The sequence below is a fragment of the Convolutriloba macropyga genome, chromosome 1 (genome assembly GCF_964194025.1).
Source record: "Convolutriloba macropyga chromosome 1, txConMacr16.3, whole genome shotgun sequence".
Lineage (NCBI taxonomy): Eukaryota > Metazoa > Xenacoelomorpha > Acoela > Convolutidae > Convolutriloba > Convolutriloba macropyga.
In genome coordinates, this window is record NC_134468.1 from 83,289,410 (window position 1) to 83,302,416 (window position 13,007).

Sequence of the window (13,007 nt, forward strand, 5' to 3'; positions counted from 1 at the left end):
CTTCACTGCACTTGGAATAGCTACTTGAATTTCCGTTCGAACTTGAGTGATAATTTGACTAATACAAGCAGGAATGATGCTGCTGATACGGCTTTCGATCATTTTGTCAATTTTGGATTAAAAATAAATCTTCATCGAAGGTATCTGAACTTGGACTTGAATCAGGTTTGGCCCGCTTCGCGTCCTGTTTTTTCAGAAAAGGGGTTTGATCTAGAAATCTCAAGTTGGGAAGATCATTGGCCTCTGTCTCATTTGACATCTCTGAAACTATTTAATAAGTTTATCACAACAATTAGGCTAAACTACTCAATAAACTGTATTCTGATTCAACTCGACATTAGCAGCAAACGATTAACAAGATTGGATATTCAATCGAACACCAAAATCCCTTACCCTCGTAAACTAGCACATTAGTCCACCTCGTTATTAATGGTTTCCCTCTGAGGTATATCAGCCTCATTTCAATCCATTAACTCGATATTTCGAAAACTAGTAGTATAGTATACACACCCTAGTCATAAACCGGCGGTCATCTTGCAAGAATCTTGTGAAATAACGTATATTGCAATATATCTTGCACGATAATCGTCCCATCTTGCAAGATAACAGTCTTTTGCAAGATAACCGTCATTTTGAACAATCTTTTATGATCTTACAAGATAACCTTCGGAGTTCGCCTAGGGCAATGCTCTACAATTATAGTTGGGCTTTTCCCATTATAGGGAAATAGTTGGGCCCCCAATCATTCTATACCATAATGGGGTATAATCTCGTGGGGGAGGAGGGTGAGGAGGCTAAAATAGGAAAGATCCAGTCAACACTTACTGAAAAACTCGTCGTGATAAGAGTCCAAAATCTGCCTCAAGCTCAAACTGCCAGGGGATACCACAACTTCAGTTGATTTCTGACGTCGCAGAAGTTTTGTCTTTCTTCTTTCCGAGTCGGTTTGACTAACATCCCCACCCATTGAGAACTCCTGTGGTACACCATCGTCATCGAAAGACCTGAAGTTTGAATTTGAAGATCGATTTGCAAATGAACCCGAAGAAGGATAGTATTTAGCTGAAGATGATGATGCTGACTCTCGGAATCCCAAAGATTTGAGATGTTCGATGCGACGAGTGCATTCTGAGATAAGATAGTTGACAGCGGTCAGCTGCTTTTTTGTGCTCAAACTGTCACCTAAAGCCGGCAAGTGTAATAAGAGTTAAACATAACCCACTAACGTCCGGCGATTTGCTCTCAAACAACCGGCGAGCGGTTGCCTTTGGCAGTAGCCAGTTAGGGCTAAGGGATGCTAGCATTGGGGGGGGGGGAGATGGGGGAGGGGAGGGGGGGGGGGTGGGGAGGGGAGTGGGGTGGGGAGGGGAGTTAGGGTAGGGAGGGCTGGACCAGAGGGAGGTCCAAATGAGGTGGAGGAGGGTGCACCCCCCCCCCCTGTGAACCAACTGATGATATTTTTTACACTAATGATGGTTTCGAAAGCCTCCTGAGATGCAGGTCTAGCAATTACAGTGAGAACAAACAGAATTCCAAACCTGAGTTGTCCTGTGATTGTAGGATGACTCTCTCGTCCTGTGCAAATGCGATGATGGCGTCTAACTCCTCCATACTGCAGCAATGTCTCACCATCTCACAGAAGGCCTCACTTGACACTCCAACATGCGCAGGCACTCCACTCTCAAGGGGCGTGTATCTAATCAACATATGAAACAATCTCAGAACTTATCCTTTTATTGGGTGTGAAACCTTGGCTCAGTAGGTACACATTTGCACTCTCCAAGCATGCCCGCTACATTAATAAAATGGATATGAAAGAAATGTCAACAACAGTTTCAAAAATCTTGGAACAGCAAAACAACGATCATTGATATTATAAAGTGCTGCTTTCTATATTATTATTTTGTTTTACCTCTAGTATCTTCAGAGTAAAAAGCGGGTTCAAAGCCTTATATTCAACTAACTGTTTTTACTCTTTCCAACTCTTTCAATAAAATTCAATCAGGAGGAATACAACATTAAGGGGTTTCATCCAATAGAATTATAGCATTATTTTATATCATTCAAATATTCCTTCCAATCATGGGAGGAATGAAATTCCTCATACTCCGGCTTCTCTTCAAAGTTTTGAGTCCGCTATTTTTTTTTACAAAGACATTGAATAAATTGTTAAGCCGCCACAGCTTTTTCATGCAAGTCGTGAAGGAACAATATGAGCGTTAGAGATTCGATTTTTTCAGAGTTTTACCTCGTCATGGGTTCGAAATAATCTAAGTCATACTGAGTTTTTCAGTTTTGAAGTATGCCTGCTTTTGTCATTGTCAGTTTGTTGTGTGTGTGGAGTGTGTTTTCCTGCTTTATAATACCAAAGCCAATGAATGCAACTATTGAGTGTTGCCATGACGGTGTTCATTTCCGCGTGGATGGGAAAATTGTTTCAAGCCTGCCATATTTGATTGAAGAATGCCATCAATCAATCAATTCAACCGCAATTTCCTCCAATTGCGCGCAGCGCCAATTCGTCTTGTCAGTTGGAATTTTGATGTTGTCTATTCTACTTCAATTGCTTTTCAATTAGGCTGATGAGCCTCAAGACTGAAAACATTTTGATACTGAAAACATCTTGTTTTATTTGTTTATCTACTTGGACTGCTTAACTTCTCCATCATGCTGTCTCTTTTGACTGTTAATTGAATGCTCTGAAAGGCTCCAAGTTTCTTCTTTTTCTGTTCTAGAGGCCATTAATTCCATTCAATTTACATATTTAACTAAGTTTTTGCGAAGATTAATTGTTTTTTCTCAATATTCCTGCTCATCGCATCAGCTGGCATTTTTTATCGATTGTTTTTCTGTCAATACGAGAAATTGAAGAGTTGTAAGATCATAATTAACGTTTCAGATGGCGTCAATCGCTGTCGTTTTTTCCCAATTAGCTGAATTAATCTTACTGCTTTTCGAACAACTATTGACGTCAGCAGTATTGCTTACGTAATTACTGAATAAACTACGGCAATGGATAATACAAGGTGAGCGCTAATACTAATGAAGCAATAACTATGAGTATGCAGAGGTAGAAACAGGTTTTTTTGTAGGTTTTCGATTGAGTCATGCGAGGTCGTGCGAAAGTTTCAAGAGCAATATTGGTCAATCGAGAAAATCGAAAGTTTAGGTTGGCAACAGGTGCGGAATGTTGATGGGGCAGATATCCAAACATGGGTGGATTTGGGAATACGTGCAAATTCTAAATATCCTAATATTTGTACTGAGAATGGTTGGCCACGCTTTCCTCTCGAGATTAAGAACGAACGATTCTTCAATATTTGCCCCAATTTTTGCAGACATTTAAGAAGTTTTATTTAAGACATTTTATCAATCACAAAATAAAATAACGAAGTATTGCAATATTTCACCTTCATATTTTGCATCTTCTGGTTGCACTTTTAGTATCGGGGGTGTGATTGATTTTTCGCTCCCTGCGGGGCTACTGTTAACAAAGACAGATGGTATGGTTCAAGAAGGCGAATGGTTCACTCAGCCACACATTGAGATAGGAGGGGACGATAGTGTATATAAAGTTCCTTTTGGTGACAAACTTTTCGTTATATGTGAGCGAGGAGCCGCCTCGGCCAATTTTGATCGTCTTATCACTACACCTCAAGATTTTATTCAATTTTTATTGAAGGGTCCACAGAATACAACTGACAAGAATACAGTAAGATTCTATTTCCCTAAAAGTTCGTCGTTTTTGTGTCAGCCCGCTCTCTGCTGTCATGCAGTGCTGACTCGATCTGGTCGTTCTTTTGTGTGTGGTTGGGAAGCCACTATTTTAGACGATCGCAGTCGGTGTTCGGATGTACTGCGATTTTATTGCTACGGCTCGCGACGTGATTTTATTCTCAGTATGGTTTCGAGAGAGGGAATTGAAAAGACCATAGAATATCTCCGTTTGAAAATCGCAAGTGACACGGATATTTTAAATGACGCGCTGGAGCATTTACTATCGTTCAAGAATTCGGGTGTTGTTGTCCACTCGGAAAAAAAATCTATCGCTGGTCGGCCACGTGTATCGAAAAAGAAGAAACTTGCCTTGCGTCTTCCTTGTGTTAAAGCAAAGAAGGGAAAGGAATCCTAACAATAGGTAAGTTGATGCTTCCATATTTTTTTGTCGATGAATAATGTTTCGTTTCTCTCAAACGCGCGTTTTATGACAAAATAATATTTTGAATTCTTCGGCACAATTATTTGATGAATTGTGTCTTTTGCTTGGAATTCGAAGTTCAAGGCAATAAAAGATTTTGCAGGGGGTTGATAATAATTAATAGCTGATGCTCTATGACGACCGTAAAAGCAATGAATTTGCTTCATTGTGCTTTAAATAGCAGATTTATGTGTCAAAGAAATTTTAAGTTCGAATAAAATAACTGATCATACGAAAGTTTCAAATTATTTACCAGACGATAATGTTAATGTTTTTGGTAGTTTAATTATCTTGTTTGGTATCAATTACATAGGGTAACAAAGCTGTGTAGCGGTTTTTTGAAGTTAAGTGTTTATGTCTTCCAAATCGATATCCACACTTTTTTCACCGTAAGCAAATGCCCATAAAATCTGGCCTTCATATAAGGAGCTGGGATAAATATAAACGGTTTTTCTCCCGTACACAACTGGTGAAAGTAGATATAAAATTATATATTCACAATTTCTGGGAATTTCTAGATCAGTTAGTAAGGCATTTTGTCCTCGATGTTTTATTTGAATATACTGAAGAGCTGGTTGAAATGGGATTGGCTCGAGGTTTAGGGTTGTATTCCATGAGATAATCCGGTCGAGTTGCTTTCTGATGAGACTTTTTGCTTTTCTGTTATGAATAGGGTTTTCAACATTCATTCTTTCAGATTTTATGAATCTTTTGCTGTAAGTAATGTGGGCGAAAGAGGAATTGTTTAATGTATTGATAACAATGCTGAACAAATTGTTTTAAAGGATAAGAACAACAAAGGGTGTTTACAATGATTAAGTTAAGAGTTGGCTATTAAGAGATTTCCTGTTGTAATCAAACTTCTCTAATAAGAATCGACAGTGCAAGGATTGTTCAAAATGTCCAGATTTATTTCTTCGGAATGGCGCAATTGATGAAGCATAGCTAAGCAATGTGGTTGACTGACAGGTTTCCAGCAAATCATTAGTTTTTGTTTTTCCTGCGTTTCTACAAAGAAGGCTATTATTTTTTCAGATTCTGATGTGTAACATTTAACAATTTTTGTTACCCGATTTGCATAAATTAGAGTGTCCTGGTCCAGGAAGTAAATATTAAATGATCTCCAACTAGTTAAATGCTTTCGCAACGAAAGTTGTTCAGTTGTAAGGAAAGCCATCGTTAACAAATTTTTTTTTTTAAAAGAAAACTCAAATTAGTAAGGTTTTTGCGTGAAAGAGAATTATAATTTTAACATCGAAGTGTGGGAAAACTAATGAATGTTGAGACTTTTTTGCTGTAGATGTATTGAAACTATGACACGGAATTTCTTTTTTTCGGAATATTGTTTTTCAGTTGTTAAGATACGGAACTGTTCAAGAATAATTCAACGACAAAAATTTTCAATTATTTGTGTGTAATTTTTCGCACTACTAAATTTAAGGGAATGTATTAGCCAATGAGAAGAGAGAACGGTCATAAATTAAAAGAAGGAAATAAAAATAATGGTGTTTCCAAAAACAAATAAAAGCGTGCATGGTGAACGTTTTCATTTCCTGTTTGTGATATTCGCTGAAAAGTAACAACTGACTGTAACTGGAAATAAGAATAATTTCCCCGGCTCTATCTGGAACTTTTTAGTTGTTTCAAGTAATCGAATAGGTGAAGGAGACAATAATACAACTTTCTGTGTAACAGTTTCCTAAAAGTTATTTGGTGCTGAGAAATCGTTCTTTAAGACTCGTAAATTTTAAGAAAAATAATAGCGGCATTGTTACTCAAATAATACAAATAATGACTTGATACAACCCAGAGAGAGAAAATTCTCATGACGAGTCAACTACACGTGAAGTAAACTACTTTTGTGTACATCAATTTTTTTTTTATTATTTTTTTTAAGATAAGGCATAAGTAAGGGTATGCACGAGAGTGTTCCAGAAGTTAAAATAAAGGGAAAGTTTAATACTTTTCAGGATTGAATTCCTGCCGGTTTTCAACCCCAAAAATGCGTTTGGTGCAATAAAATTTGAAAATTTTTTGAAGGCATAGGACTTAGCCATTTTTTTTTGCAATTTGTGTTTTGTTTTTGATAATTTTTTATGAATAATATGGATATTTCTGGTTCAATTAAGCGGTTCCAATTTTTATTGTGTTCATTGGGTAGCCACTGTACTGTGGGATATTTGTAGATTGGTCGGGTATTGCTGAATAAACGGGTTGAGTCGAACATTGTCTTGGAGCGGACGTTTGCTGATCTGCTTTCAATTTTCGGATATAACTTCTCAAAAATGTGTATGGGTTTTTGGGAACAGCCGGTTGTTCGTCAGTTGTACTTTCGAGATTCTGTCCAGTCATTTCTACTGGGAGAATCAAAGAACATTTGTGAAGGGGATGTTCAGGGTGATCTTGTAAATATTCGTAATCATGCATTGATACAACTTGGACGGGTTTTGTTTTTATTTTTCGACCCTCGTGGGTTATTCGGAATGGAAAGCGGCGATGCAGCTTAGACCATTTGTGTAGGAGGTGACTGTATCCAAGATGGAGGCAAATACTGAATAAGAACGACAGAAAACCGAATAACAGCGACATTTTCCAAGGTATATATTGTTCAAATTTTTCCGAAAATTTTGGTTTCATTATCGTCAACTTTCTGATTATTGGCTCCGCTATTTGTCTAACTGCTTCGTTAGATCGTGTCATTGGTAGGTATTGCAACTGTGGCTGTGCTTCGATCAACAGTTGTTTTTTCGCTTCTGTCATTGAAGAAAAATGCGGCAACTCTTCCAAAGGAGGTAAAAGGGAAAACATTGTTGATAACGGGTCCGGCAACTTCACATCAATTCGGAGCTTCGGCTCATGTTCACAGGATGAGAGGTCACTTCTGAGGTGAATTATCTCTCCCTGGAGTTGCTGTCCACAGGCCAATGTTATAATGCAGACGCGGCATCCCATATGTTCTCTTTTTCCCAGTGGGTTACTTCCATTTGTTGATGTTTCGACCAGGCGATAATTATCTTTAGCGGACATTATCATCCACCTGCCAAATCCAAGGTTTATCGCCTGCTCCGTCAAGGGGAGGTCGACCAAATCCACTTGACAATTTCTTAGTGCTAGCGTTTCATCATCGTGATAATAAAGAGTTGCTAAACAACTTGATTTCGATGTCTCGGTTGGGATTGCCTTTGAACATACAGCATATCTCGAGGATCCTATGCATGAGTCGAGTTCGTCATCGGTGAGAAGTGCCACTTCCTTGTAGTCTGATGATATTCCAATATACTTTGTTTCTAGTCGAAAGATGTAAGCTCTTCCGGTTTGTCCGTCTGGCATCGGCATTGGAATTGCTTTAATTACATTCATTGCTGTTGTGCTTGAAGCCATAGGAATGGCGAGTGTTAGAAGTAGTCCAGCGTCGGTAGCTCTCACGTTAGTGATCAATTTTGTCTCATAGTAAGAGAGCATGTCTTGTGAAGGTATTGCCAAAGTTAGTCTGTCTTGTTTTCCTGATTCCATCAGTTGTACTATTTGGAGAACTTTGTAGAGTTGTTCTCTTGGAATTAGGGACATCGGTAGGAACGAGTTTTTGAGAGGTGTCAGTGAGTTCAATAAGTTAACACGAAAAGCATATAATGCAGCCCTGTATGATTTGATATTTGTGAATATAACCTGGAAGAGGTTGCTCAACATTAGTGCATGGTGGTTTGTTTGTTCCCGAACATAGAGAAATTGTACGCAGTTCCGCATGTGGTGAGTGTTTTGTCTGAGGACCGCAAACTGTTTTTCGGCCATTTCCCAATTCTCATTTTGTGTTTGAATGATCTGATCTTGAGCTCTTTTGATGTCTTTAAGTTCTCCTGCTACAACGTAAAATTTGTCATTAGTTTTCGTCGCAATTTGTTGAATGTCGGTTGACAGTTGGTTCATATGTTGTATAGCCAGTTTCAGGTTTTCTCTGTTTTCACCGATTCTCTTATCGCATCCTCCAAACACAGATTTTATAACGCAAAGTACTTTGTCGCCTGCTCCAAGTCCAAGTCCCAATACTGATGCTGCGGCAGCTGCTGCTAATGCTACACCTCGTTTCCTTCTGCTTTCGAAATTGAATTGATTGTCTGTCTCGTATCGTAGGAGTTTGTCAAGCTCACCTTTCAGTATTGCTATATCAAGTTGTGCTGCCACATTTTCGTTTGCTACCTGTTGTGCAATCCAGCGTAGTCCGTGTGTGTTCTCTGTCATGTTGGTGTAATTGAGGGGGCATCCATAGTTATCTTTTGTCCAAAGTTGTTCAATTTCGTTCGTAAGGTTAGCCAGTCGTCCATCAACTTTCTGGTCATACTGGGGAAATGGGACCAAAAGATCAAGTTTAACGAATCTTTCTGTTTGTAGTATTCTTTGATAAAGGTTGAAAATGACACCTTTTCGGGTTTCGGTCGCTTTTTGTTGGTAAGTGAAATAAATGGTAACAGTAAGAAGTAAAATGGACAAAAGTTTCATAGTTGGTTAAGACAATAAGATAAGAGTAATAATATTAATGCTTGGAAAAGGTTTAAAGTAGTTGCACTTTGTTTTCTTTATTTTTTTTTATTAAAAGAAAATTCTTGGTGCAGTTTACCGTCCAAAATTTGCCTGTTTAGTTCTAGCGGCACTACATAGCGTTTTTTATCTTGCTTTAGTGGAAACCGTGTTAATGGTACAATACTTTTATGTGTGCTGGTACCTACAACACCTGGCGGGGGCTCGAAGACTTGTATGTCGTGATGGTTCGCTTCTTGCGATGCTGTTCGGTGGTTTTCGTCAGAGCTTGTTGTGCTGACACTCTGTTGATCTCGGGTTGGAACTGTGTTGAATTCTCCTGGTGCTGCTGGCCATTCTGAGTCGCTAAAGGGGTCTGCCGAATTTGATAGTTCTTCGTCTGTTATGTAACCTTCAGTTGTTGCGTTGTCTCCAATTTGGCTCACGGGGGGTGTGAGTGATTCTGTGATGAGTTCTTCGTCATCAGAATGTGGTCCCATTGTTATTGTAAGTTCAGGTTGGTGGTTTGGGAGTAGTGTCGTTACGGATACTTCTGGCTGGGCATCGTCATCTTCGATCAGCTGAAGAAGATTATACGGCGAGTACTGTCTCGCTAGCTCAAATCGTTCTCCGGATCTTAGGTTGTAATTTCGATCAGAACCTAATCTAGCGTTATTTGACAATGTGTTTGCTGGTACTTCCGTCAAATCTGTGTTCTGAGGAGGTAGAATGTTAGCAGTGTCTATTGACTCAGGTGATGTATGCGAGGTTTCGGTGTTTGTTTGACCTTCGACAACAAAAACGTCATCATTCAGCTCAACAATGTTTTGTGACGGTCGCAGTAGAGTTGCTGGGTCACTAGTATTGTAGTGTACTAGTTCGTTCGAGTTTTCATTAATCCTAACATGTCTTGGGGCGTCATTTTCTGATTGGGCTCGTACAAGGACACGTGCTATATGTCTTTCAAGCTGTGTATCAAAAATTTCAGGTTCATTATCTTCATCGTTTACTTCCGCTGGCTCAAAAAGAAGAGGGTTAACTGTCTCGATATCTGGCACGACGAAGTTGGGTTTTATTGGACGAAGACGAATTCGATGACAGCAATATGTTTTATGTGTTCCAGTTTGACGCACAATATAATTGCTATTTGTCAAGACTTGTTCAACTCTGTATAGTGCTTTCCATTTGACTTTGTTTTTGTGCATTATCGAAGACTGGTGGACTGCTGTTGGGTCTAACATCAGACAATAGTCATGTAGCTCCAGTGGGGCTGCGCCTGCTTTTCTATCGTAATATTGTCTGTACCTGTTGTAAGTAGACATCAAGTTCTCTTTTACTTTCGCGAATTGCTCTAGGGTTGCGTCTTGTAACTGTCTCAGACTCTCGAAGCTTGGCTTGTATGTTCTGAATTGTCTGTTATGGAAACGCAAGTCTAGCGGCGTGTTAGGTGGTCTTCCGTGAAACAGATCGGACGGTGTACATCCGATCGAAGCATTGTATGTTGTATTATGAACGAAAATTGCGAGATCCAAATGGTTGTGCCAATTCTCACCGTATGAGTTTCTGTGCATTTTTAGAAATTGTTTGAGGGGGCCGTGGTTCCTCTCAAGTAGTCCTATTGTTTGTGCGTGTTTGATTGTGGCGTGTTTCAGTTCTATTTGTAGCGTTTTGCACAGCTCCCTCAGCAGTTGAGATGTGAATGCCGTGCCGAGGTCCGTTACTAGCATTGTGGGAATGTACGAATGTTTTAGTATAATTGAAACCAATGCTTTGCAGACTGAGTAAGCATCAGTTTTCCGTAGGGGAACAGCAAACATGTATTTGGAAAAGACATCTATGGCCGTTAGAATATAGCAATATATTTTGCCGGGCAGTTTGCCTACAAGATCTATCTGTAACATATCCTCGGGAAAGATTTGGGTCGCTGATATTGGTTGCAAAGGTGGTCGGAGGGCTGATGTGGGAGCTGGTTTGTGTTGAAGACATGTGAGACAGTTTTTGATGTAGTCGGTTATCACTTCAGAGAATCCAGGAAAGTAGAATCTCCTTCGAAACTCTTTGATAGTAATCGAGATTCCAAGGTGACCTCGATAGGGACTATTGTGTACTCTGTAAAGAACTTCGGCTCGCAGTTGTTGAGGTACGCAATACTGCAAGAGTGCCACACGTCCTGTCTGGTCGAAGAATTTTCTGTAGAGCACGCCTTGTTGTATTGTTAATCTTGGTGACTGCTTCAAGTACTTCGTCAGGTCGAATGATAGGTATGATCGGTCCGTGGGGTATTGATTAGTTTGAATCCATTGAAAGACTACTCGAATGTTACTATCCTGTTGCTGTTCGTTCGCTAAGTCAACTGGTATACATCGATCCGACAGGTCAAAGTCGTCAACAGGGTTTTCCATCACAACGCTGTTTACTTGTATTGGTTCGACATCGTACATGCCTCCCCAGCTTCTACCTTCCAAATTTTGATATTTTGATTTAATATCTGGGTTACTCGATGAAGTGAGGGAAAGAAATGAGTTGTCTGGTGTTTTAGATAAAACATCAACATCAATTTTATGGACTGGTAGTTTTTCAGCAATGCGCAGTTGCATTTTTTCTTCTGGATTTATGTGAATCCGTGAGAGATAGTCCGCTGCTAGATTGGTTTTTCCTGGGACGTGTCCCAGAATAAAATTGAAACTAAGCACATGATCAACTGCTGTCCAAAGAGGGGATGGTATTGTTTTAGCTTGGAAGAAGCGTGTCAATGCTCGGTTGTCAGTCAGAATGAGTATGGGTTGGGTTGCTCCCCAGACAATGTGACCAAAAGTGTCCAAAGCGTAATGAACTGCCGCGAACTCCTTCGCGTAGATTGACAACTTAAGGAAGGAGGGAGGGAAAATTCGTGAACCAAAACAGACTGGTGCGTATTGAAATTGATTCTCAATCTGGAAGTAATCTTTTATCATTAGAACGTACCCTGCTGCATAGAATGAAGCATCTGCCATAATGACATATTGGTCATTTTGTCTAGGCAAACGGAGGCTCAGTTGGCATGCGTGTTTGAGATTGGTTTTGAGTGTATGGAGAATTTCTTCATGCTCATCTGTCGTTTTGAAATCAGTTTCGTTCCTGAGAAGTTGGTAGAAGGGCAGTAGTTTCTCTGCTAGTTCCGGAATGAACTCTTTGTAGAATTGGAAGAATCCGATCATGCGTTTTGTTTGTTTTGTGTTTGTGGGCATTTTTAAGCTTCTGAGGAATTTTTCTATCTTCCATTCAATTGGTGATATTCCTTCGCCCGATATAGTCTTTCCCAAAAATACTATACGCGTTACTCCAAATTGGCATTTTTCAGTAGATAATTTCAATCCTGATTTTTCTAGACATTCAAAGACAGCTCTCAGATTCTCAATCATTTCTTCAACTGTGCAAGATGCTGTTGCAATGTCGTCTACATATTGTGTACATTTGTCTGCGGTAATCACTGAGTCTAGAGTTTCCCTCATAAAAGAGCTGAATGCACTTACTGATCTACTGAGGCCTTGAGCAAGTCATAAAAATGCCCAGGTTCGACTGGCAAAGTTGAACGCTAGAAGTTGTACAGATTGTTGGTCTGCCATGCGTAATGTAAAGTATCCCTGACTTCCGTCCATCTTGCAGAACAAATTTTTGCCTGCGAAGTGGGAACTGGCATCCATCAGGGTTGAGATTGGGAAATTGTTTTGATGATAATCATTTCTGAGCAGATGGTTTATTCTTCGAAGATCTATTAGTAATCTGAGTTTTCCAGATGGTTTTCGTTGCGCAAATATGGGTGAAGAATATTTTGAAAATGGCAGGGTAGTTATTATTCCGTAATATTGTAGCAATGCTAATTCGAGTAGGAGCTCTTCTTTCAAATGGATTGGAGTTGGCGGACTTTGAGTATATACAGGACGGTTATGCTCCGGTGTTAATTTTATTAGAAAGTCGTTGTTAACTCCGATATTCAGTCTGTGTCTCGCAAAAATTTTGTTATAATCGACGAGGAGATCTTCTAATTGTTTTTTCGACTTTTCGTCCAGTACAGATTCTGTCCAATTGAAGCTTTCGATGAATTGTTTTCGACTTTCTTCATCTTGTTTGGGGTCCAATGACTCTGCTTTTTTGAATTCAATCAGTGAATTGTATATTCGTTTTTCAAGTCCAACAAGTTTGTCTGGGTCATTACATGTCTCAGGCGTAGGGAACCAGAATTTGTTAATTTGTTTATCAGGAGGCTGGTTATATTTGTTTTTCATCTCAATGCTATTTAGAATTAGCTGCTGCTTGC

At 39.5% G+C, this 13,007-nt stretch overlaps 1 protein-coding gene across 1 annotated transcript in view; it reads right to left on the minus strand.

Moving 5' to 3' along the window:
- Positions 1 to 13,007, minus strand: part of LOC142343391 (sorting nexin-13-like) — a 99,016-nt gene that overhangs the window by 66,141 nt on the left and 19,868 nt on the right. Inside the window, exons 8-9 of the mRNA XM_075395171.1 lie at positions 1,539 to 1,696; positions 826 to 1,182 (exon numbers count right to left, since the gene is read on the minus strand). Coding sequence (XP_075251286.1) covers positions 826 to 1,182; positions 1,539 to 1,696 — 515 coding nt within the window. The remainder of the gene's footprint in view (positions 1 to 825; positions 1,183 to 1,538; positions 1,697 to 13,007) is intronic.